Below are 27,597 nucleotides of genomic sequence, written 5' to 3' on the forward strand. Positions count from 1 at the left end.
GTGTGTCAAAATGTTGAATGGCCTGTTTGATAATTGCAAACCGTAATTGAAAAAACACGTCCAGGATCGGCATTATAGGCAGTAGAAAATTGTGATATGCTATTTTACCGAATGCACAATATGCACAAATTGTTGGTAATCGTAGCTACACTGTCAGTTTCAATCGCAGCACCCGAGAGGATGTTTTCAACATTGGAGAAGTTGAAATCGTGTCTTCGAATGCAACGGGAGATTCTCGACTAATGGACCCTGTACTGTTAAGTGGACGTAGGAATATTAAAATATCGTAACACCGATGATGTTATTTTCAATTTGTAGCAAGGAGGGAAATACTAATTCTAATATTGTAATTCTTTTTTAAAGTGAAGCTGGGAATAGCTTTATTAAAAGCATTTTCTACTCATTTTATATGGAGAAGTTAGAAGTGTGTAGATAGACCTAAATTAATAAAGTTATGGCCTTCCAAGTGGCGGCAGATTGGATTTTGATAGCCTGATCATATCTAGGCCTGCTATACTTCCTGGATTTTCCGATACAGACACGGAATGTTATAATTTGTCCCGATGTCCTGAATAATTTCACGGATGTGGAAGAATAAATGATTGAAACTATACTTTCCTGAACTTTATTTATATTTAAATGCGTGCGCGTAATTTTAAAATGCTAATTTTACAAAACAATCTAACTGTACATTGAACCGGTCCTCTCGATAATACAGAGTTATCGAGTTACAAGGAGATGCTGCAAAGATATTTGACCGCCATCTGCTAGCAGCATAGTAAGCTGCTTACTGTAAACAGTCAGTTCTCGGGTGCCTATCTGTTCAGTCCGGAGTTTTCAAGTAAAGTTTCGACATTGTGAGATAACAGCTTAGTTCATTATGGCACCGAAAAGAAATTGCAAGGTTAATGATATACTTCGAAGTGGATTTCTGTTTTCTTATTAAGAAGTGTAAAGAATATCATAATAGATAGAAGACTGCACAAATGTACATAATAATTATGCTGTACATATACAAATTTGTCTGGTCCAGCCCCCCCCCCCCCTCCCCCGCTTCCTAATAAGCTTCCACCACAGTGTCCCAGGTTTTGTTTTCACTTAGAAATACAGGAATCCTAATCATACCAAAAGTTGAATCCCCCCCTTACGTAAACTATATATACGCCCATGGTTTTGTCACTGTCATTTATGGCAGTGGGTCTCAACCTTCGTGAACCCGTGGCTCAGTAGAGCGCAACACACATATCTTTGCCGTTGCGCAGATACCAATCTTCGTTTCGTCTCTCTCTCTCTCTTAGAATCACGTGTTCTACGCTGCTTGCCAACCTTCGCCATTGTTGCCATATTGTCATTCCATTCCTGGACACACTCGCGCAAACATCATTGAAAACCATTGAATACCGCTCCAGTTCGCGGTTCACACCGTTCGGCAGGGACGGTAATGTGGCAATATAGCATGACGAAGTGGTTGCTTCTTTTATGCAGTGCATGTTCATTGGCTAGCTAGTAACTAGTGTTGCCAACTGTAATAATGAAGCACTATTTCTGTCACGGAAGGAGAAAGGCAGTTAAAGTGACGGCGAGTTTTGTTGGATTGGAAGCACCATATTTTTATTTTATACTAAGTATTTGACCTGTTTGACGTTGTGTGCGTGTATTGCGTGTGTGTATGTGAAAGTGTGTGTTTGTTAATGAACGTTAAATACCATAATGCCTCCAGTTCTGTCAAAGTTGAAATCAAAAACCTCGCATAGCCAAGCTCGGGAAATTGTAAGTAACGTGCACGAGTTCATGAAGGAGGAAGCCAGTCAAGGTGTTAGCATCCCAATAAAGAATTTTGGCAAGAGAGCAGCGGCTGCGACATTTTATTGTCAATATTTTTCCATATTTCTAACTTTAATACATACTTACTTTTACATATTTAAGATAAATATACTTAATTTTACATATTTCAACAGGTTTATTTCACATATTGTTCATATTTCATAATTTTGGAATGTTGAAAAGAAATAAATTATGTGGCTCCATGAGCATTTCAACTCTTGGCTCCGGCATGTGTTCTTTTAGAAATTGCATAATGGGATGCATATTGTTTTCTGTGTTAAAATTGCCATGTTTTGATGGGTGGCAAGTTCATAGCAAAAGAAAAAGCCGCGCAGCTTATCGTCTAGTGGCAGTATATGTACTTGTTATTGTTGTGGAAGCCGACATCGTTTGTAAATGTACAACAAAGGCAACCGACTGTCCCCGATCACAGAGAGGAAGTAATAATACTGCTTGAGAAGGAGTTTTGTGGTCCAATTGTCGCGGTTTAACACGTTGGCATGCTATTAGTTCTCAAAGCAGTGGTAGTGTCGGTCGTGTATTATCTGTCGTTGCAGTTCCGTACCAGTGTAGACGGGTTTTGGGAGTGAACAGTTAGAACGCCACCAGTGCATTAATGCAATGGAAAATAATAAATTGTTTATTTTGTTTGAAATCACTCAAATAAGGAATCACTATGAAGAAGTCTTCTTTGCAGCATTTTTGGTAATTTTACGTATGTGTTAGTACATATTTTGTGAATTTTTAGTCCATATGTATGTACATACATACAAAGCCACTTGTTAGTACATATTAATCCTAATCCTGGTATAATGCATGACGTTTAAAACTCAACGTTAGATAGACCTGAATTTTCTAATTTTCTTGTTGTACGTAACAGCTGTGCATCGCACGGCAGAAATATATGTGTTGGGCTTTACATTTGTTTCTTGAAACTTGAAAGTCAATGACCCAATGCCATTACTCATAGCTTATTATTTTTTTTAACATTATACGTTAATTAGTATCTACCATTGAAATTTGATTTTAATGAATAAATTGTGGCATATATAATAATTGAGAGTATTAGTTTGACTATGTCTAGGTTTTTGACAAAATATAAAATTTGGTTAAATTAGGTGAGAACAACTGGATTTAATTGAATCTTTTTTAACCAGATCTTTTAGTTTCTCTGGCCAACATCATTAAATTAATTTAGTAAGTGAAGATTTCATTGGAAGAAAATTTATTAATCAAAATATTTCCACTTCAACATATTTGTCAATGAAAATTGATGTGCAAACTAAATTGGCCAACCTCTAAGTTGGTTCTTCCCTTCCCTTCACTCTTCCGGCCCTAACTAAAATTCAAATTTGGAGGCTCCACGGCGAATAATCCCCTCTCAGAGTATTTGAATCCTCGCCAGCGAAAGGCAATCTTTCCATGTGGTTGCCAGCTGGAGCTGCAAGCCGAGAACCTCTCGCGGCTTGGTACTGGGCCGTGGCCCGGCGGCTGGGAAACAGTGATCAAGGAGTGTCATTGTCGCGGTCAAATTAAACGCCTTCTTTCAGAATTAGTGTTGGTAATTATTCATAATGAGTGGAAAGAACCCACATAAAGGGATGTCGAAAGGCGTCATGTGATGGAGTTATCAAGTGAACAACTCCTCACTTCCTGTGGACCTTCACTTTTATCTGCAAACGCCGAGTATCAAGTCTTTTGGGCAGTCAACTTCCTTGTACGGAGACCGAAGCAGCCTCCAGACTGGCACAAGATGTCGCTCGCATCTCGCACATTCAGCGTTATTTTCCTCGCGGCGTGTGCTCTCACATTGACAAGGTGCAGTAGCTTAAAAGGAGTATGTTACAAGCGTGAACCGTGAGTACATTCATTACTTTGTCTTTCGTTGTTCAGAGTCTTTTCGGTGACCCCATTGGGTAATTGACCCACGATACCGAAGAAATCGCGTATGGGTATGAGTGTTACTTTGTATGTGTGTCGCTTCGTGATAAGTTTAGAAATTTGGTTTATTTCCATTTTCTACCTAATCGCGAAGATTAAGATGAGTTATGACATGATGAAATTGATGAAGGGACACTCACAAAGAGCACCCAGAATGCCCAGGCCGGGATTCGAACCCGGGACACCTGGCGTTATAGTGCGCTGTGATCAGCACTCCAATTCAAGAATGTGAATCACATTCATCCTTATCGTAATGGTTATCAAAAAGTGGCAGAAGAGCGACAAAAATAAGACAGGTAAATTTCTCGGATACTACGTAGTAATGGCTTATTGAAGGGGGAGTATCGGGTTAGCTGAAGAGGCATAGGTTCCATGTTCGAACCCCGCTCTAATGTATGGATGTACGATTTTGTCCTTACCATCTCTTCATCATTCATCACATCAACCCAATAGGTAGAAAAATGATGCAAAGTAACCGAAATAGAAAAATCTGGAGGGCTATAGCCCCCAATGCTCCATCCTCGCCGAAATATCCATTTATTCATACACTTAGCATTAAATGGAAGATTAGCGTGTGCGTTAAAAAGTGGCAGAATGTTATAAAAAATGAAAAAATTTGCACTAGAACTTCGAAATTTTGTAGACATTTCGTTAAAAACCACGTTTCCTTACATGCCTTAACATGTATTTACTTCCGCACGTAAACAGGTCAAATTTGCAAATGACTTGTAAAATATTATATAGCGCAAAGTTACTTATTATTGAAGGAAACGTTCAGTTTAATGTATAAAGAAAATGTGTTGCGTGGTATTTTGCAACCCCTGTGGTTATAATACTTAAGTTAATTATGCGTTTAAAAGCCAATTCTACTTTTCTGAAAATTATTTATGATTCTGATGATAAACAATATTTTTAGAGGGAGGGACTCTTGCTATAAGTATAAAGTTGCTGTCTGTTGTAATATTTTGATGGTTAAGTAATGCGCGTGTGAAGCTAAAAAAATCAGCATTGCTAACCCCTTTCCCTGTGATGTAGCTGAAATAGAAGTTTGATGTTTCAAAACTTGAAGAAAAAAATAGATTTCAGTGTACCAAATTTCATTTTATTTTACAACTTCTTACTGATTAACGTACTTCGATACAATCTATGTTCATTGGTCGCTTGAAATCACGTGACCAACCAATCTCAGGACATTAGTGTAACAAGAAGTTTATTTTGACGGGGGGCTAAGTCGATCTCTTCGTATCTAGAGTGAGATTATTTCCGTAACAGCTCTGGCCGTTCTGCGCTTGCAGCTTGGGAGCGAGTCATAACTCCCGACACCTCCAATCAAGAAGTGAACTGCTGACGTCATCTCTACTCTGCGCCTATAGCTAACTCTATTGGTCACGCTGTACACTGCACGTAGGCTCGCTGGCTAGACTCGCGCAGTCAGCTGGAGATGTTCCGAATGCACGCGGACTCTACACATTATTTTTGTGTAAAGTGAGAATTTCCTTTGTCCAATACCAATATTCAGAAAGGTTGTTTGTAAAGTCAGGTGAGTCAGAGGGACAGGACAACCCCTCTCTATGCCTCGGATAATCCTAACCCGAAACCCTTTATTACAAAGCGAAAGTCTCTTCAGTTAATAGAATAATAGGAATATAATAATTGGAAATGTTTCACCATGATCAGTGCCATATGAACAAAATATAATTAAGAAGAGAAATGCCTAAGAAGCATACATCTTCTGTGGCGTTCGCTTTTCGGTACGAACAATAAAACCACTCATGTTGTAGTTTTTTTTTTTTTATGTTATCAGATTTGTGGCCCTTTATCAGCTAAATCCGTTATCATTGAAGCCTCTTGCCTGGCTTGCACTATTCTCTCAGTTTATGTGCTATTGTTTCAGGGTAAAAATAATCAGGTCATTCTCACTGCTTTGAATTCCTAAAGCGTACCATTAAGCGTTATTGCCTTACTAAAAAATACTTCAGAGAACTACTGTGCAATGGACGTTGCTTTGTAACCCCCCATAAATAATTTAACAGGCTCAATGTGCTGTTGTTCAGAAAATCTCGTTTCGGGACTGGACCTATAGTTTATAGTGAAATCCGAACCCTATGCGTCTCGGGTATCGAACAAGAGAGATATGAATTACAAGGAGTCAGCACTACTACAACATAGGCAATGGAGACAACCGAATAAAAATTTAAAATTGCATGCTAATAGTGTACAACCCTTGTCACTGATTTTCAGTAATCCTCCCACTTGTAGTAATATTAGCAATTTACTACGGCAGGTACGAAAATTTAGTCAAAAATCGCCAAATCCAGCAAAGGCTACTAATTTATGTACATATATACCAAAAGCTTAACCAAACGTCACTGTGTACAACACTAGGGAATATATTTGATACTTTCTTTCTTTAACCTCTCTATTGTACGTACCAGATTCGGTTAACTACAGGAGCAAAAATTACGTTGTGAGGCCGTCAACCGTAAAAAAAATTATCGTAACCTTTTTTAACGATTACATGTTTAACAGTAATTAATGTAATTTTAATGATTCAGCTTTAAAAATAAATATATCGTGCACATAACTGCAACTTATAATTATTATCTATTTTATAGCTACATGACATTTTAAAAACAGAACATACATTCATATAACACCCGAAATGAACAGCTTGAAAGGCTAACATTAGTTCAACATTATTCAATAACCTAGCATATGATATAAAAGCAGAAAATATTACAAGGTTCAAGAACAAATTGAAGAAAAAACTACTATTACATATCAAATATTATAGCGTTAGTGAATACTTAAATTGTAAATTATAGGTGTGTTTCACCTACGTCACAAACTGTTGCATTGTGGCTTCGAGCTACCATGATTGAGGCCAGTTCTTGTAAGCATACGGAATTCAAGCGGGCTGGCGGGAGATACTAACCCTGGCATTCGTGATTTAAAACAAACGTGCAGTTAATGCAGATGTAACGGAACGCTACGTGGTGGGTAATTCCTTGCAAACTACAAATGAAATTGGTCGCAAACATGGCGGCTGTGAGCATCATGACGTGACAGAACCCATCTATAGAAATATTTGTAATTCTATTTTTTGTCTGAACTGTACTGAACCTTCCAAACATGGGCGTAACTTGGGACCTTACTTTGAGGGGGCAGTATTAAACCGGGCCTAACTTTGAAGGGGCAGAATTAAACCGGTTCTAATTTTGAGGGGGCAGAACTAAACTGGGCCTAATTTTGAGGGCTCAAAATCAAACTTGGGCTTAATTTGAGGGGCAGAATTAAACGGCCTAATTTTGAGGGAGCAGAATTAAACTGGGCCTAATTTTGAGGGGGCAGAATCAGACTTGGGGCTTAACTTTGGGGGAAGAGACTCGAAAAGTTTTCCATCCAATAAAAACAGTGTCCATGATTATTTGGTATATAACAGTGACGTTTGCAAAATCACAAATATTACTCTATTACTTTGCTCCTTGGGCCCCATAACTTATAAATTTTAATAAATCCGAAAATGTTGGGTGGGCAAGTTCCTTGCCCCCGCCAAGTTACGCCTATGTCTCCAAATACCAATGTATATGGTTTATGTGGAGTAAATTTAAATTCAATGATTTGTGTGGTGTGTGTGTGTGTGTGTGTGTGTGTGTGTGTGTGTGTGTGTGTGTGTGTGTATGTGTGTGTTCTTAATATTCCAATATTCCATTTGGTTACCATGTTGGCATCTCATTCTAGGCACAGCACAGATAGAGAACTACTTCCTGCGCATGCGCTCAGGAAGAAACCGGTTGCGTCCGGTGTTCCTGAATTAACAGGCAAACTATTAAATTTTAAGACGGTAGAATATTGTCAAGCCTAACAGCAGTGGCGGCGATTGGGTTATAAAACTAGGGGGACAAGGTGCCAAAACTGGAGAGGAGACAAAGACAGTTTACCTTTCTCTCGTAGATAAGGTTTAGCATAGTGCGGGGGCAAAATTGGCAAAAAGTGAGGGGGAACTGACCCCCTCGCCCCACCTAATCGCCGCCACTGCAAGATGATCAGCAGAATGTTTTATTACTATTATTATTATTTGACTGAATGTTGCTTAATTTCTGTTGCAGATATATCATTACAGAACATGAGATGTACACAGCGACCTATACATCTAGTTACAATACCTGGTGCTTCGGTATACCACCGCGATGTACAAGGTACAGAACACGATACCAAACGCTGTACAGGACGAAGGTAAAGAGGAAAGGTTGAGTAGAGAGTAGATTAAAACTGTATTCTGTTGTTGCTGGGTCATTCAATGTCAAATCAACCAACGGGCTGAACCTTGATGTCTCAGAAATTGGTAATTTTGACCTGGTGGTAGTACCAGTAAAGTTGATGAAAACTGCCAAATATCAGATTTTTTTGGCTTTTTGGTTTTGAGTTCTTGACTTTCCAAAAAGCAAAAATTTCAAAATTTGATGATCTTTAAACAGCTGTAGATCAAAAACTGCGTATTTGACGTACTGAGCTCAAATTGGTGTCATTTCCTCCTGCTTTTAATGAGTTTTAATTTTGCAATGCAACATGACTGTGTTATTTGAATTTCGCATTTTTAAAAGACTCCAGAAAAACGGTTTTTTTTTTGTTTGTTTTTTGAAAATATGAAAGACAACCCTTTTAATTTTCTCGGAAAAAAAAATGTTTTGAAGACACACATCAATTGACTATTTGTGTGCAAAATTTCATAATGGGGCGGCAATGGGTTCCTATCGTAATTTTTACAATTCTATTTTTGTATTGTAATGTGTGTGGAATTTGCCACATTTTTGACGTCCATGTTAAAACCATAAATATAAGCTGAGTGGGTGATGTTTAAGTCTTCATATTAACCTATTTTATAATTTTTGGAGTTCAAGTAAGTGATATGAAAATTTAATTATAATATTAATGACTTTTGATAATGTAGCCTATTGGTACATGTTTTATAAAAAAATTCTCGTGGTATATAACAACCTTAATATGTAAATTATGATATTAGAAAATTTTTGAGGAGCTTTCAAACCGAAGTTACTTGCTTGTTGCAAGTAACATGCAACAAGCAACACATGTTGCTTGTTCCTTGGTTTGGTTTGAGTTGCTGTTTTAAGTCCACTTTAAGGCTAATTGGGACTGGACCTACAGTTTAAAGTGGGATCCGAAACACTTTTGCCTCCAGCGGGTATCGAACCCGGGACCCCTTGATTACAAGGCAATGGGGAGGCCCATTTTGCTTGTTCCTTGAATGTTCCTTGAATGTTGCTCGGACTGGGTCGTTTTGTTTTTTTTTCAATAAAGTGCATCATGACGCCTCGGTTTGTTGTTCGCATGCGAACCTTTGCTTATAGACTGAAGGGGCCCATGTTGCTTGTCAATTTAGAGCAGTGGCGCAACCACAGGGGGGCAGGGGGGGGCAATGCCCCCCAAACCTTGGACTGAAATTAGTTCTAGGGGGGCAAGGGGGGGTCAAACATTGACAACCAAGTGCACCTGCAGAGGGCAATTACCGCCCACAACTTCAAATTTTATGCAAATAAAAATACTTTTCTTAAATTTTTCTTGTTCACTTCGCTCGCAATGCCTGCTTTTCTTAGTCTTATCAAGTTCATAAATCATAGCAAACCGTAGCTAGGAGCGGCGGGAGTCTGCGTTGGGTACCGAACGATCTAAATGAAAAGAAGTTGTAAAATTGATTGATTGATTTGTGGTCTTAAGTCAACTTTATGCACAGAGGCTAATCGGTTCTGAACCTACAGTTTAAAGTGGGATCCGAACCACTATGCCATGCGCCTGCACCGGGTATCGAACCCGGGATCCATTGATCACAAGGCGACGATGTTAGCACTACACCATCGGGGGTGGGAGGGGGGAAAAGTTGTAAAAGAGAGAATGCATTGGCGTCGCGAGAAATTATTTGCACCCTATTAAATCAATATTGATTACAGCCTGCAAAAAAAGTGGATCCAAAAATTTTCTTCCTCGCTTCGCTCGCAACGTATCTTTGTTCTCTGGAATGCATTGTAAATTTCCAGACAGAGAAATAAGACTTGTCTTAATTGATTTTGTTTTAAATGTATGAACAATTGTTTTGAGGAAAGGAAACGTTAACATTTGAGAGACAATTTATGTAATTTTCGCTGTTGGTTTATTGTGAGATGGATGCTTGTCTGGTCTGAGATCTTCCTTAAAGATATTTGTAGAATAAAAAGTATTTAAATCATGCATCTTAATACAAAGGAATGATTGATGAGAAATAAGATACGTGAAGTATTCCAGTCATTTTTACAGTTTACAGTCATAACAGAACAGGAAAAAGTCTCAAGAGGAATAACTAGTTGTATATCTTGATTGTTTACAGTGATATGTGGTGACCTTAGAACATGGAAATCAACTGATTGTGGACATTCTGTAATGCATCGTCTATTCTCACCCTCTTCCTTTTCTGCACACACATATGCACAAACACAAATGCATAGATTGTATTGTTGTTTCAATAAGATTTGTGACATGAATGTTGTAATTTTCAACGTTTGCAGCGGCCGGTGGGTTGAAGATGAGGGAGTAAGAAGGTACAAATAGAAATTTGAGTTTTCCTTGGGTCTCTACCTGAAACCCTTCAGTTTGTCAAAAAGGTCGCTGAGTAGCTCCTACCAGTCTGCCAGCTTATCGTAGCGGATGGTGAGAAGTACATGAAAAATCGTGTCGCTTATGAACTGTGCCTTCGACAAGACAATAAATACTGAGATTATAAATGTGAGAGGAATTTATCTATCGCTACTAGCTCGGTATATCTCAGTGAATATCACATATTGCTTATTGCAAACTTCAGTCAGTTGTCTTTTGTGAAATGCTCAGTGAAGTAACTTTGTTTTATACTCTCAAAGTGATGCTTTCAAAGTGAATTAATAATTGAAATTATCATCAAACTTATGTATGATCTCTGGTTTATAAAAATGGTTGTTGATAGTTTATTACGTGTATATATTTTCGATATTAAGACCTAGTATTTGTATCCTACTCTAAAATGTAAACACAAATATGCATTTTTCAGTTTCCCTAGCTTATATTAAAAGTGATAAGTTTTAGGTATTTTCAAACTATTTGTAGTCCAAAAATTATAAAACAGATTAATACGAAGACTTAAACATCAACCACTCAGCTTATAGTTATGGTTTTAACATGGAAGTCAACAAATTCAGCAAATTTCATCCACATTACAACAAAAAAAAATTCCATAGTAACTCATTACCATTATGAAATTTTGCACAAAAAATAGTCAATTGATGTCTTCAAAACATGTATTACTTTCAAGAAAATTAGAATGCGTGTTTTTGAGATTCTCAGAAAAAAGTTTATTTGAAGTTTTTGAAAAATTACAAAATTTAAATAACGGTCATGCTGCATTTCAAAGCTGGCACGTCCCTCACGTAAACACCTACCAGCTTAGCACAGGGGAGAGACAATGAGATACCTCTGGGCACAGACCAGGGTTACTAACGCTACAAATATATGGGAAAAAAACAACAGATTTAACCCACTACTGAGGGTACAATTCGTACTATATTCTTGATTAATTATGTACAAATATTAAATAACTTTTGAAGTCTTTTCATACAGTAATTTTCTTCTCTTTTTGTTTTTATTAATTGTAACCAATCTTCTTTGGGCTTCTTCTTCTTATAATCAATAAGGCATCTTCTTCTTATAATTAATATGGCATCTTCTTCTTATGGCCTCTTCTTCTTATAATCAATAAGGCATCTTCTTCTTATGGCCTCTTCTTCTTATAATCAATAAGGCATCTTCTTCTTATAATTAATATGGCATCTTCTTCTTATGGCCTCTTCTTCTTATAATCAATAAGCCATCTTCTTCTTATAATTAATATGTCATCTTCTTCTTATGACTTCTTCTTCTTATAATTGATGAATCTTCTTCTTCTAGTATTTAATAATTAAAGTGCCTTCTTCTTGCAATTAATAAGGCTTCTTCTTCTTATACTCGCTAATATTTATTCTATATATTTACATCTTTATTCCTCATCCTTTCTTCATTTATATCTTTTGTTTCGTTCATTGATTTTTCCTAATGAACATTTTTATATCCTGGCTGTCTTGATTATTCCGTGGATTCTTTAGATGAGCTTCCCTTTATATCAATTGACGTAAATATCAAACTTCCAACTAAACAAAGAGAAAGGGGTTAGTTAAAGATCGCCGCCTAGCCGACGCTAACCTTAACTTGGAGCTACAATGTATGCGCCTCCAAATGTGCTTGGGTGCTGCCCTGAAATGGCGCTACACCTGGGGAAAACAAACCAAAAACCGCACGAAACTCTCAGTTCGTGGGAACTGTAATAGACACAAAATCGAATTCGACTTCGTTACTTTTGTATATTAATCGCTTATGCCATTACTGAATGATCATTCCCCTTTTCTCCTTATTTATATCCTGTTATTATGTTAAACTTATTTATTTATTTCCTTATAATTATTATTAATATATACAATCATTATTTCGTCACGTCTGCTCTTTCCGTTGTCTGTATTCACATTCGTATAAGTTCTTCTGGGTGGTGCCATCTCTTACCCACTTTCCAAACTGATTTATGCAGCATCTTTTATAACCGTTGTTCCTCTTGCCTGCTGCCATCTATGGTCCTTTATTTCAAAGAATAGCAACGCAGTTTGTGTACGTGACAAAGCTAAAGCGCATTAAAACAAGAAGAGAATGACATCAATTGGAGATCTCTACGTCATACAGTTCTTGATCTACAACTGTTTAAAGATTTCAAAATGTCGTCAAATTTTGAAATTTTTGCTTTTTTTTTTTAAAGTCAATAACTCAAAAATCAGGAGTCCAAAAAAACTGGAACTTGACAGTTTTTGTTCTCATGATAGATAGAATGAATGAATAGAAAATTTAAAAAATCGGAATCCTAAAGCTTGACATTTTTTTTGATTGGTTGATTTGGCATGGAATGACCCTGCTGGCTAAACTTCATATAATTAGACATATACTAAAAGTCTACGGCCACCTACTGATAATCTACGCTGAGATATTGGCATATGTTCTTTATTCGTCGTAAGAATGAAGATAATGTACACAAACCACAATCACTATATTCCTATAAATCCAATAGAAATTCTCAGAAGACACGTGTACTTGTTTACACTGACTCTGTTCTGGCGGCGGAGAGAGAATAGTTTATTTCGTGAACAACACAAACATGAATATACTTTTCAATGTTGCTTAGAAGGAAAGGGGCCTTATTCTGTTTTGGTAAGCATCTATTGTTGGGAAAAGATAAAATGTAAGGGAAAAAACTTATGACAACCTACTTTTAAGCTAATCACTATATTAATATCAAGAATATTTAATATATTATGTTTGCAACTAATAAATTATTGTTCCAATTGTTAATGCAAAATACTTATCATACTTTCTCTGCAACGCCAGCGCTGCTCATGTTGATTGTCTGCATCACATTGTCAACAGATAGATGCAAATGTGACTACAGCCGGATTGCGCACACTTTTCCTGTTTTATCAATGGTATCTGATAAGCAGTTGACAAGCTGTCACAATGTCCAGGATTGCGCACAAAAAAATAAGGCGATGTTGTCAGATGTAAAATGTTCTCAAGCCGTTCTCACTTCTGTTGTGTTTGTTTGTGTGTGTGTGGACTTACACGTGTTTTTGCAATAATTAACCTAACCTAACCTAACTTTTGAGTTTGAGTAAATTGGTATGATTTACTATTTTATTTCTAATTTCTCTCTCTCTCTTCTTGTCTAAAGAAACAAACAGTTTTGCGCACAGATTTTAAGGTATCAAAGTGGCAACGTTCGATCAAAATCTGTGCGCAAAACAGGTCAGTGAGATTTGTGCGCAATCCTGGATCTAAAGTGTGCGCAATTCGGATGCGGCGGCAAATGTACATCAATGAGAATGATGTAGAATATAGTAGTTATCTTTCAAAACTTTCATTGGAAGTAAACAAATAGATTTATTTGAAGTATACCTCATTTATAATACTTAATTCAAACTGGAATCAGTAACTATTGAAAAAAAAACTTGCTTTATCACAAGCCTTTGTGAAGTCCAGTGACACATCTACAGTATAGTACACTCGCAACGACTTCCTTGTTTATATTTGTAAGTTCCAAATTTGCAGTAACTATAAATTGTCCTAATGTTCATAATGATAAGCTTTTCTGACGCATTCAATTGATCTTCTTTCCCATTAGCCTGTCACAAAATACAGAACCGTGTTCGGCTGCTGCGTTGGATACAGAAAAGTTGCTTTCACGTCCGCCTGTGAGCCCGTCTGCTCCCCTGAGTGTGCACACGGCATCTGCACAGACCCCGGGAAGTGTACCTGCCATGTTGGCTACGAGGGGACATTTTGTAATAGAAGTAAGTTAATATCAGTCTTTGGAAGTAACCGTACATTGGGCATTTTGACCAGTTAATAGTCCTCTACGATACCAGGAATCCCGGACTGGGCGTGGCTGTTCTTTGTGGGCGTTCCTTCATAAATTTCATCATATCATCATCACTCATCCTCAACTTTGTGATTAGTCAAAAGTGGCAGGAAAACGAAGTAAAATAAACCGAATCAATTAAACCGTTAAAACAAATACAATTCCATATTTGATTTTTGCCTCATATACAGGGTGTGCTAAAGTACATTATACAGTTACGGAACGTGCAAGTGCTGTTCGCGAGACGATACATTTCCCATCTTGTCTCATGTCTCGTCTCAAAATCGAGATGAGATGGCACTTTGATCTCGTCTCGTCTTGTGGGCAACACCAGTAACTTGCAAAACAATACGAGGGTCACTATTTATATTTTGAGCCTAACAATGAAAAAACAGGAATTTGGCATTGAAAACTGCTTTATTGTTTTTCGAAGTATTCTCCTTTATGGTCAATACACTTTTGCATTCGTTCGAACCATTTGTTAAAGCAGTTTTTCCAATCTTCTTGAGACACCTCCATAATATGGTTTTTGAACGCATCAACGGCGTCTTCCACCGACGAAAATCGTTGTCCACGCAAATTTATTCTTGACATTCGGGAACAAGAAGAAGTCATTGGGTGCCAAATCAGGACTGTACGGCGGATGACCCATCAATTCGATTTTTTGACTGTTCATAAAGTCGGTTGTTAGACGAGATGTGTGACAGCTGGCATTGTCTTGATGAAGAATGATCCGACGGCGTTTGTTTGTTTTTCGTATTTGACCTAAGACCTCTGGCAAACAAATTGTTGTGTACCATTCAGAGTTGACCGTTCTACGTTCCTCTAAAGGCACAGTTGCCACATGACCAGTTGTCCCGAAAAAACAGTCGACCATTTGTTTCGATGTGCTTCGAGCCCGAACAACTTTTGTTGGATAGGGTTCATCTTGAAACACCCATACAGTCGACTGCTGTTTACGTTCCGGCTCATATGCATATATCCATGATTCGTCACCTGTTACAATCTTATATACGTCTTTTGAAGCACCACGATTGTATTTATTGAGCATTTGTTTGCACCAATTAACGCGAGCGTCTTTTTGAGTTTTTGTCAAATTGTGTGGGATCCAACGAGAACATACCTTTCTCACACCTAAATGATCATGTAATATTTTATGTATGCTGGTGGAACTAATGCCTATGATTGCCTCAATCTCACAGTATGTCACATGACGATCTTGCAGTATTAGGTTTTACACAGCATCAATGTTTTCTTGAACAACAACTGATTTTGGACGACCTTCGCGAATCTCGTCGGTGAGCGAATGGCGGCCACGATTAAATTCGTTATACCAGCGTTTCACAGTGGCAAAGGATGGGGCTTTATCGCCAAATGTGGAAGTAAGTTGATCGATGCACTCTTGTCTTGAAAATCCACGTCGAAAATCGTAAAAAATCATCGCACGAAAATGTTCCCGTGTTAATTCCATTTTATTGTTGTCGCGCAATCTCCAAGGCAACATAAACAACACAAATGAAGCTATTGACAAAACATTTGAAGTACGTTATGGTCAATAATGCCAGACGATTCCGTGCAAACGTCAAATCGCGCCTAACTTCAATCAGTGTTGCCAAGGCTCAAAATATAAATAGTGACCCTCGTACAATATAGTTTTATTAAATACCAATGAGGATTAGATATAAATAAGAATTAACAACTATCTCTTGCATATTCAAATTATTTGCATTCAGTATTAACACACTGCAGATATTGTATTTTTTATTTTTTTGGTGCTGATAGCAAATCATGGAAATAACGCCCCTTTTTTTCTTCCTCTGAATACTACAGTGTGTTCAGGAAATAAGTGGGGACCAAGTTGCAGGAATACGTGTCGATGCATGAACGGAGGAACTTGCAACCACGTGACAGGGGAATGCACATGCGCAGCAGGATATCTAGGCGAAAGGTAAGAATATACGAGGGGTATTCAGAAAGTAAGTATCGGTAGGGTCTTATAAAAACGGACACACATATTTATCACAAGCTTATAATGATTAGAATCCTTACACCATTAATTATTATTGTTATTATTATTATTATTATTATTATTATTATTATTATATCCTTAGAGCAAATCTTCTATGCAATACACATCACACATTGTTTTTCTTTTTCACTTCACATTTAATTCGGCTAATATACTTAAATGCACAGTTATTCTGTTTTGTTATTAACTTTACACGTCTCGTTTAAGAAATATATTTACAAATTAGTTGTAATTTTTAGTCAGTAGTTACTGTTGCCTGATCTCTCACATAGAAATCTCAGTTTTGGAATTTAGTAAACTCAGAAATTGTGTGGGTCACCCCGATAGCGTAATGTCTAACGACGTTGCCTGGTAATCAAGGGGTCCAGGTTCGAATTTGATTTCCAGCAGAGGCACATTGCACACTGACTTAGTTTTACACCATCGTTTCTCAACCCATGGGGTGCGACCCACTGGTGGGTCCCGAGGGGGCGTTTGGTGGGTCGCGAAGTCGGGCTCAAATAATTTATTTACTATCTTAAAAATCCTATTTAAATTACTAAGATATTTTGTTTTAACAATTTAATTCAAATTCAACCCGTGTTGTACGTAGTCAAAACTGTACGTTATTCGCACTCTACGTTTTACCGGCATATCTCAATATCAACACGGGTGTTTAGTTAGATGTTAGATTAGAGTAAATTAGTATTTTAAATTACATATTTACTTTTCTAGAATGAAGTATGTGTAACTTGTTTAAGCAAGCTTGAAACGGGGTTTCTGTAAGTACTCGATGTTAGTAAAAATCTGATTATAAACTGGGTGCTCACCCTTACAAGTAATTCTACCACGTAATATCCTTCAAGATGGGACCCGAACTCAAGAAGGTTGAGAACCACTGTTTTACACTGTATTTCCGGTCTTGAGTAGCCTATCTGAGCATAAAATGATTGATTGATTTGGTGTTTTAAGTCAACTTTATGCACAGTAAGGCTAGAGCATAAAATGAACTTAAAACAAAATTTGTCTGACTTTTTGTCATTGATTCTTTGGATTAAGTGCAGAGTATGAAACATACAGTTGACACCTGGTTCCTGCATTTTACATTAATTTTTCGTGCTAACGTACTTTTTCACTTGCGTTCAGGGGCGGCGCCAGTGGGGGTGCTTGCGGTGCTTGCGCACCCCCCAAGTTTTTAGCACGCCCCCTTCAGCACTCCTTTTTTTTAAAAATCCTACATTGAACCGGAAACTCTTACAATGTTATATTATTTCATGTTGTCACATTGAGCACCGAATGTTGCAAGGTGACCATTGTTCTTGCCTTTCTAGGGTGAAAATCCTCCTGTCATCCATGTATGTCATTGGCCTCCCTTGAACAAGCTGTTCCCTTCAAATTTCTAAACATGTCGTTGTTGTGTTAAAACCAAGCAGTGGCGTACGCAAGGGGAGATTACCGGGTTTAATCCCCCCTTGAGATTTTGAAATATTATGGAAAAGGCTGTAGAAAAAATTAAAAATGGCTAATTTATTATAGTCAAAGATCTGCGACAGTAATAATAATAATAATAATAGGTAAAAAAGGTAAAGTGTTCCCCTGTGCTTAGCATAATAATAATAATAATAGTCTACTACTAATAATAATAATTTGAATTATTATTCCCATGCAGCATGCAGAAAAACATAACATTCCAAACACAATCTAAGCGGCCGTAAAGTTCAATTTTGCAATTTTTTTGCTAAAAGTCGCGCAGCGACTCTCGCGAGAATTGTAAAAATTCCTTGCTTCGTCGCAGTGTACCGACCTTAATGCAAACGTTCTTCCCGGTACTGATTTCACATCCCCTTGTGAACTCTCAAGTGATGCTGAGTCTACATCCACATCATTAAATAATGTTGAAGGAGTGCTTTGTGAATCACCTAGAAGGGATAAATGTGTTGGAATGTCTATAAACTTACTTTTGAACTAAAACATAGACTCAGTGGAATTTAGCAACATGTATTCTCGCGCCTCATCATCATCTTGGGTGAGTTCCATAAATGTAAATTTCCCCGTGCATATAGCACCGTGCCATGAAGGCACACGTAGTGGTGTGGTGGAGCCCACACATTCTCGATTTCGGCCACTTTGCAGGTGATGTGATCAGCACCATGCTCCTGCAGCCTATATCACCCAGGATTGCTCTCAGGTACCCATTGATATTAGGCTGGGTGCGGAGACAAGGCTAGATAAATTCCAACCAATTCCGGGAATCGAACCTGGATCTCCCACGAGGTTGTGAGACTAGAGCACCGCGGCTCCTTGAATGAGTTTCATATTTTGATTATTTCAATAAATTTAATATATTAGCTTGTTTTTATGGATTATCTTCACGCTTGAAATGTCTCACCTATCATATACAAATAACCGTTGACTAGACAATTATTTCGTAACAAAGAAACAAAAAAAAATGTAATTTTGTTATATTGCTTTCATAAATATATGTATGTAGATCTCTACTACTTAATAATAGTAGTGATATAAGTAGTAACAGCAGCTGCATTAGTAGTATTATTAGTAGTAATTAAACTAATTAATTAATTATAAGTATTATTAATTAATTAATTAAAGTATAATAAAACAATGGTAATGTGAATTTGTAGAAAGTTTTCGAAATTACCCCCCCCCCTCTTGATGAAATCCTGCGTACGCTACTGAAACCAAGCAAATATGAAGCAAGTTGCTGGTATTTTTCACCTTCATTGGCATGTTATCATAGATGCCCACTAAAAGTTGATTAGTATTTGATGACTAAAGCATGCATGTTTCATGTTTTCTTTATTTTTCAACATCGCATCCCGTAAATTTCATTCCGCACCGGGCACCGCCGCTGCTTGCGTTATTCTGCCAGAATTCTACATAATTAAGTGGATGTTATTAATAGGGTCTATTATCAACCATCAGAGTAGGTAAGCTTTGTTTTTTGTTTTCTTTTGTAATTGTATAATTTATAATTTGAAATGGTCTGTGTTACTTTCCGGAGGGGCGACACCATCAATTTTGATAATACATTAGTAAAAGAAAGAAAGAAAGAAACACTATTCCGTCGGTAACTTGATAGCATGTTCTCATTACGTCTTTCTTATTGTTATACTCTTTCCTTCTCACGCAGATGTGACCGAAGATGTCCTGAAGGAAGCTACGGCTTGAAATGCAGCCAGGAGTGCCTTTGCAACAATGCAGCTGCCTGCGATCACGTGTCAGGAAAATGCCATTGTTTACCAGGATGGACTGTAAGCCATTGTCTATACTTCACCATTCTTGTGTTTTTGTTATTGTGCTGTTTCATCGCAATACCCTTTTCTGGCACGACAAAACATTCCTGATCAAATATAATAATTATCATCCCCACCAGCATATTTTTCTAACCTATGCTTAGTGCAACCAATTTCTAGGATTAAATCCTTCCTTTACTCACGCACCGATGCGTCATTTCAGTATGATAGCATCTTAGTCATTAAATCGCTTAGTTTAAAGAGGATGTAACATTCTTCCTTTAATAAGACCCAAAAAAACAAAGCATGCTGGTCCATGACGTCATCCGTCCAACTTTGCGTCACGAAAATTTGGACAATTGCTGCTACACACAAAGACCGTGATTTCTTTGAATTAACAAATCACGTTTGATTGATTTTCTTAGCAACAATGAATGCAACAATTTCATAAACTATCCCCCCTTCTATCTTGTTGTCACCCTGTCAAACCTTGGAACATCCGCCTAGCTAACCCCGATGCTCGACCAAACATCCCCCCAGCTAACATTTTCCACTTCAAGCGCTGCTTTTGTGATATTCAATATGTGTTTCAAGCAAATTTATTTTAAAAGCCCATGGCAAGTAAGCGAAACCCAAGCTGGGCGTGTATCCGTGCCAGTGGTAAGGAAAAGGATTTAAGGCGGATTGGAAGCATTCAAAAATTGCCAACATGCACTCCGCTTATTGCCTTTCTTGTTCATTATGTAATATGTCTATAAAAGACATAATGAGGTCCAGAACTCAAACCGGGACAGGATTTCTTAATTTTTTTCTAGTGTACTAGACTATAAAGTTGATTTCCTGCTAGGAGTTCCAAATAATCTCGTGAGAAGCGCAACCGGGCAGTCGAAAAGGGAGAAAATGTAAACTGTGTGCCTTAAGATGAATTTTCTACAACTGGTTTTAATCAAGAATTTGCCATGAGTGGAACTTGGTAAGGAAAGTGAAAATTGGGGGGGGGGGGGTTGGAGGTGTGTACATAAATCACTGCCTAAAGTAATGTCGTTCTTCTTATTATTATTATTATGAATATCTTGTAAACTGTATAGGTACAGTGGGATCCATAAGTATTGCTCAGCAAATTGTCCATGACTATTTTCGTTGGTTTTTATCTCCATCCTACGTGTACTTAAGGACTGTATTTTTACGTCTACTGGTTCAGAGGTTGTAATAAGATAGTTTGGTGTTTTGTGTCAATTCTTGAAGTTCTCATTGCATAAAACAAAGGGAGTAAACGTGGTGATGGACATTTTGCTTGGTAATATTTATGGATCCCACTGTACGAACACGAAACGTAAAATCAGGATTAAGAATAGAATACCTATCACCTGTGATATCTACAGATACCGGTATAGAGGATTATTCTATAAAAGTAAACAAGTAATAAGCATTTTAAAAAAATTGTACCATGTTTAAAGAAGCAATTATTTGCAACTACATCAAATAATAATAATAAACATAGTTTAGAAGAAGTAATATGCAATGTAGGACACTAGAACTCCAGAAAGCAGCCAATCTGAAAACTTACACCACTTTGCTACATCAGTTTAGCCACATGTTTGCGAAGACAGCTTTGTGCAGTACGGCAAAACATTCTCAGAAAAGGGAAAGGAGGCTTATGGTGCCCAAACCTCCACCCTCACACATTCGTGTGTGTGTGTGTGCCTTGGTTTCTTAAATTGAAACCAGGACATATTTTCCTCAGGAATTTACGATTCCTCTTGTTCTTTAGTTCTTAAAATTCACTACATTACGAACGTAGTATATATGCTTCATTTTGAACAAGCGATTGGCTATCTACTACCTATTAGTTATCACTAGGGCTAGGATTTTTATGACCTAAAAATCACCAAAATATGCAAAATAAAATATGCTCTTATGACCTAAAAATTGTACAAAATATGAACTATAATTTGAAAAATATGTCCTTATAACTGGACTGTTTCAAACATTAATATCTAAATGTTGAGATATTTTCACATACGTACTATTTTTAGTTCACTTTATGGGCCCTGAGTTGCAATACACAATGAATACTTTTTGCAAATTTTCAAATTAAAATGAAAAATAAAAAATTGCTGCAGTCGAAAAAAAAACCACGAGTGAACCTGGGAGTAAGAACAAATCCACTTCGAAAATGACTGTATATTTCTTGAAAAAGCGAAAATATGCTGGATATGACAAGAAAATACATCAAAATATGCTCTATCACGCAGAAATGGCTAAACATGCCAAAATATGCCCTTAAGAAGCACCCTAATTTAATTAGTTTTCTCATAATATGAATTTCTACATATTTAGGGAACACATCATCCTTACCAAAATAAATATGCTAAGTCATGGAAATCCTAGCCCTAGTTATCACACCTGTTCTGGGATCCAGTACTTGTACGATTTACATTCTTAGTTTTACGTTTGTTTATATTATGTAAATTAATATTGTTTCTATCTCTTGTACAATGAAAAGAATTAGAGCCAGAATACCAACATGAATGTTAACATAAATAATGAAAATAATAATAATAACAACAACAATAATAAATAGCTCGTTTTCCTGTCTGCAGGGATTTACATGTGCAAATTCGTGCCCTCAAGGAAGATGGGGTCAGAACTGCACTGGGAACTGTGACTGCTCCAGAAACGGCTTTTGTGACCATATCACTGGATTCTGCGAATGTTTTCCAGGATACTTGGGCGACAAGGTAATAATATACTCTGAACACCTCGATGTGTCTCTCGGAACGCTCATACGTCGAATGGAAGAGGAGTAATTGATAAAGTTTCCTTAACGCTGTACTAAAGGCATATTTTGGTTATCTTTCGATAAGAGATGGCAGCACTGTCGTCGTCGTTGGCTCACTCTGCCTATTTTTGCGATTTCTAGCCAAAGTTGCTGGGTTCAGGTGTTATGATTATCTATGTCCCGACAAGTTAATTAATATGTTCCATTTTCTTCAGGACATTATTGTCCATTCTGGTTTTAAGGTATTCTAGGTCTTGTGCTGATCTAAATAGGTTTAGGGGTATATGAGCACAATATGCCAGGTCTAAGATAACTACATACAGGTTGTTCGATCGGTTGTGACCTAATTGCGAAGTCCTAATTGCGAACAGTGCCTAAATCGTCCTAATTGCGAACAGTGCCTAAATCGTCCTAATTGCGAACAGTGCCTAAATCGTCCTAATTGTGAACACATAAAAGTGAGGAAGTACTTGCATGTCCTAATTGCGAACACATGTAACTGAAAAACCTGTTTTCAAAAACTAATAAGGGTAGTGACTCAGAGAGACAGCTGGTTTGACTAGCAACAATAGCCAACCTGATTGACTTGTCATGATGAATATTATTTTTCTTTTTTTGACGAGAAAGTGGTTAGGAGCACTAACAGGTATGAGGGGATTGATGGTATACATAAATTTTTAAGTACAGTGTCATATGTTTTGAAATTTGAATTTGAAATTAATAATTATATTATTATATGACGAAGCTCTTCTCAGTTAAGAAGTGTGCAGTATGTAGTCGTATGTAGAAAAAAGGCCACATTTTTATTATTAAATTATTATACTACAACGACTTTAATCATATCGAATTTTCTATTGTAACGTGTAGCAGTGTTCACGTTACAAATATGTATAGCTATAAACTTAAAATTTTCTTTGCTTTGTACTTATAATTATATATGTAACTGGTTAATGACCAAGGAATGTGGAACACACCTCGTATATAAACTATACATCCTGATGTTAAATATAAGTTCCAAGAGTTTGTTTCTTTCTGCCAGCAAGCTGAGCTGGAAGTTTATTATCGGTGACAACAATGCAAGAGAGCTAACGCTATTGTGTAAGAGCCAGGCAGACTCAACATTATGAAAACGTTGTCACAGGGAAAAGACGAAAGATTAGGCTGTCTTTATCAGTCGTGTCCCTTGGCGGACAATCCCTGATTCTTTTACTGCAAGACAGTGTATTCAGAATTTCGTTACGTTAACGTAATAGAAATTATGCCCGCGCAAGACAAAAACCTGTATATAAATAATTTTTGCTTAACATTTTGACGTTGTAAATTTTCTTTCTTTTTCTTTGTTGTCTTTTCGCGTGGCAGTTGCAGGGAGAGAGGGGAGTTGGAAGAAGCCATACTCCCTGGTCAAATTAAATACTGAGTGTAACAATTAAAATTCAATTGCATATTTATTATTCACAAAAGGGTAAAAATAGTAATTTTACATGTAGCTAATTATGTTCCTAATTCATATTTAATTAATTTGTATTTTATTGTAATGTAAAATTGATGTTAAGACAAAAGTTGGTAAATCCTTCAAGGCACCGAGAAATGCTATATAAGCTGTATAACCGTCTTTTCTTTCCCGCTCGAACTTCTGCGTTTACTTCCACTTCGTTATTAGGAATTAGTTCATTCTGGGATTGCCTTAGGACAGTTACTTAGCTCTTCTGGTCAGAAGGCTTATGTTCTCTCTGTTCTATGCTCCTGGTCAGGAGATATAATTGAGAGGGTTGTGATTGTCTTGAGATATACCGGAATTCGGGATCGGCCGATAGACTGTTGGTAGTCAACGTTTGTGACCCTGGTCAGGGTACACCTTTTCTTATTCTGTGGTCACGGATTAATTTTCGGTTCTCTGGTCAGGCTGAAAAGAGAAAAGGAAGTTGGATACTTAACTGGATATCGACAGAACCTAGTGGGAAGAAGGATTGTCGATTGCTTGTAGAATCTTGGTCAAGATCTATAAGTAGATTGAGAACCTTTGACCCAGAATTACGAGGGACCTTACATCGAGGACTGAAGCAGCCGGATTAACCCGAACTTTGAGCCGAGGAGACTCAAGCCCCGAAGAGATACTGAGCGTGAAGCCGAGGCTCAATAGACCCATCAAACCAAGTACGATCTAGGGCGGATCGTTACACTATGTTAGTCCCTTAAAAAATCGTTAAAAACACACAGCAAGTGGGAGAGAAAGTTGTAGTTACAAAGGCAGAAATTGTGTTCGCAATTAGGACATTGCCCTTCGAGGTTAATCCTGTTTAGGCAGCAAGTGTTCGCAATTAGGACTGTTCGCAATCTGGACGACACCGTTCGATCAGGGTATCTATTGATGATAAATGACGTCACGTTGGTTAGTGGGATTTTTGAAGTCGGTCAAGTCTTTCAGTATCATGTCTGAGGAATTCATAAAGGTACAGTATGCGTATTTTTTGGTTATTTTACGTCGCTTTTCTCTCTGGCTAGGAACTATTTGATCGCGACGATAAGGATGAATGGTAAATCAATGCAATGGACAGGGAATTGACAGAGCAGTGCCAGAAATCGCCGACAACGAAGATAAATTTTCATTTCTTCTAGTAAACATTTTACAAATACGATCATTAGCATTAAGCAGTCTAACTACCATGCTAAAGGTCCCGGGTTCGATCCCCGGCCGGTTCAAATCCGGGAACTTTTCTAACGATGGAAGCGGCCCCGGCGCTCACCCAGCGTCGAATAACATGGGTATCTGGGGGAAACCCTGGGGGGTAAAGCCGGTCAGGGGCGTGATGCTGATCACATCACCCCCACTCACGACCGGATCAAGAAAGTGTGGGGCGTTAGCCCCACACCCCCTATACGCCTTCATGGCGTGGTGCTATGCACAGGGGAGCACTTTACCTTTTTTTTTTAGCATTAAGCAGTATTGTATATTACTATTACTAACGGTATATAACTATTAAAATTTTATTATCCTTGGGGCGGTATTTCCCTAAATACACGGCCATGATAGTAAGAGTACCCTGACCTGATCTTTGTTGTTGTGTTCCAGTGCGATGTGTCCTGCCAGCAAGGTTTCTTCGGTGACAACTGCGCCCAAGAGTGTTCTTGCGAGAACGAGGCGACGTGCGACAACACAGACGGTTCCTGCTTCTGCGCCCCCGGGTGGACCGGCCTCAACTGCTCCGAAAGGGCCTGCCCCGAGTGGAATTTCGGAGAGAACTGCACTGAGTGCTTTTGTGTACCCGACAATACGCAGCAGTAAGTACGAAGTTGTCATTTTCTCTTTCAATTTTTGCAAGTTTTGAATAAATAGAGGTGGTACCAGACCTCTGTAAAATCCTTTGATATTATTCTTTGTGACATAGTGCTGTATAAGGATATTTTTAAATGTTCTCAGTACTTTAAATAAACTATTATTATTATTAACAATTTTGTTATCGTAGTATTCCACTAATTGCATGTTCGGTATTAATAACACTGTAAACTTTGAAATATAGGCACATCTTATGTAAGAAGTTATTTAATCGAGTCATTTGAATGCAAGAAACTCCTTCCTTTTACCATCTTTTATGAAATAAGCAAATAAAAGCGCTTGACATGTTGTTTTATTTTGCTATTATCACAATATATAGGAGTTTCAATAGTCGATAGTTGTTTGTCACTTCTGCCCATTCAGCGTCTCATTTTTGTGCGGCCCCTAGGCTTAATCTAGGATAGTCTAATGGTAAATCCCCCTGCGTTTACTCTGTGAAAACATTGGGTCTACACTACAACACTACCATGCCGGTCAATATTTATTAATTTCTTAAACAAAATCATCAAGCATTCCACCGTAAAGAGAAGAACCTAACCTGGTGAGTGTATTATCATTTTAGATGCCATCCATGGACGGGGAATTGTACCTGCATGGAAGGATGGACGGGCGATTCATGTGACGAACCATGCGCAGAAGGAACGTATGGACAGGAGTGCAACCTAACCTGCTCATGCTACAACAATGCCACCTGTTCGCCCAACAATGGAAGCTGCAGTTGCCTGCCGGGTTTGTCTGCATACTTTATTCTTTCACATCGTCAGTATTTTAACTCGTGGTAGCTGGGGTTTGAAGACAGTAAGGGAATAACTCGATATGTTCGGACAGACCACAAAGTCCTACTGCTGCATTACTATAAACCTCGTCACTTTCCATTCAGTGGCGAGGATGGACTCTGACAGGAGCGTATACTCTAAGCTAGCTAGGTTATCTGCGAAGCCTGAAGTCTACAGAATAAAATTCAGAAGAAAAATCGATCAGAAATTGTAAATATTATTCATATCAGTGAGATGATGATGCTGATTCTGGAGTTGGCAATCTGATTTCTTATGAGTTGGCAACCTGAACTCTTATGAGTTGGTAACCTGATTTCCTATGAGTTGGCAACCTGATTTCTTATGGGTTGGCAACCTGATTTCCTATGAGTTGGTAACCTGATTTCTTATGAGTTGGCAACCTGATTTTTTAAGAGTTGGTAAATTTATTTCTAGTCATAGCCTAGGGCCACGTGACAAAGTGAGATAACCCAGATCTTGGACTCAGATCCTCAAACTCTACGACACTGGACTCAGACCACCGTGAAATAGCCTTTGCCCATCTTTCTGCCCACCTAAATAGGCTACGTGAGAAATTCAGTCAATTATACTGGGTGTCCCAGTTAAGAGTAGCCCGGCTCGAAGACATTAGTCTATGAGGTAAATGGCGACCATATTGCACCAGGAAATGGAATAGTCCATTGTAACGTAAACCGTGGTAGGTACTCAAGGTCATCAGTACACACACGTCATTTCCTTTCATGATCCTTGGCATGTAACTGTTGATCGGAGCCGGGCTACTTTTAACTGGAACACCCTGTAGTAGTAGACCAAGAAGGAGAGAGATAGGGGAATTAGGAGAAAGAAAGAAATCGATAGAAACAATAAAGGTGACAGAGGAAGAAAGAAAGAGGTAGAGAAAGGAAGAATAAGAAAGGTATAAAGAAACAGAGCAAGATAGAAAATGATAGACACACAGATAAACAGGGGAAGAATAAAATAAAATAATTAGAGGAAAGAGAGATAAAAAGAAATGAAGATATAGAAAAAGATAGAGAAATAGAGGATGAAAAATTGATTGAGTGATTGAGTTGGTGTTTTAAGTCCACTTTATGCACAGTAAGGCTAATCGGGACTGGACCTACAGTTTAAACCGGGAATTGTACCCGGGACCCCTTGAATACAAGGCGAC

At 37.8% G+C, this 27,597-nt stretch overlaps 1 protein-coding gene across 1 annotated transcript in view; it reads left to right on the forward strand.

Moving 5' to 3' along the window:
- Positions 1–27,597, forward strand: part of LOC145978165 (uncharacterized) — a 113,219-nt gene that overhangs the window by 72,902 nt on the left and 12,720 nt on the right. The window contains exons 16-23 of the mRNA XM_083110603.1: positions 3,424–3,681; positions 7,875–8,001; positions 14,036–14,204; positions 16,103–16,220; positions 19,432–19,552; positions 22,138–22,275; positions 25,387–25,595; positions 26,213–26,379. Of these exons, the coding sequence (XP_082966729.1) occupies positions 3,424–3,681; positions 7,875–8,001; positions 14,036–14,204; positions 16,103–16,220; positions 19,432–19,552; positions 22,138–22,275; positions 25,387–25,595; positions 26,213–26,379 (1,307 nt within the window). The remainder of the gene's footprint in view (positions 1–3,423; positions 3,682–7,874; positions 8,002–14,035; positions 14,205–16,102; positions 16,221–19,431; positions 19,553–22,137; positions 22,276–25,386; positions 25,596–26,212; positions 26,380–27,597) is intronic.

The sequence above is a fragment of the Lepisma saccharinum genome, chromosome 24 (assembly GCF_977018435.1).
Source record: "Lepisma saccharinum chromosome 24, izLepSacc3.1, whole genome shotgun sequence".
NCBI lineage: Eukaryota > Metazoa > Arthropoda > Insecta > Zygentoma > Lepismatidae > Lepisma > Lepisma saccharinum.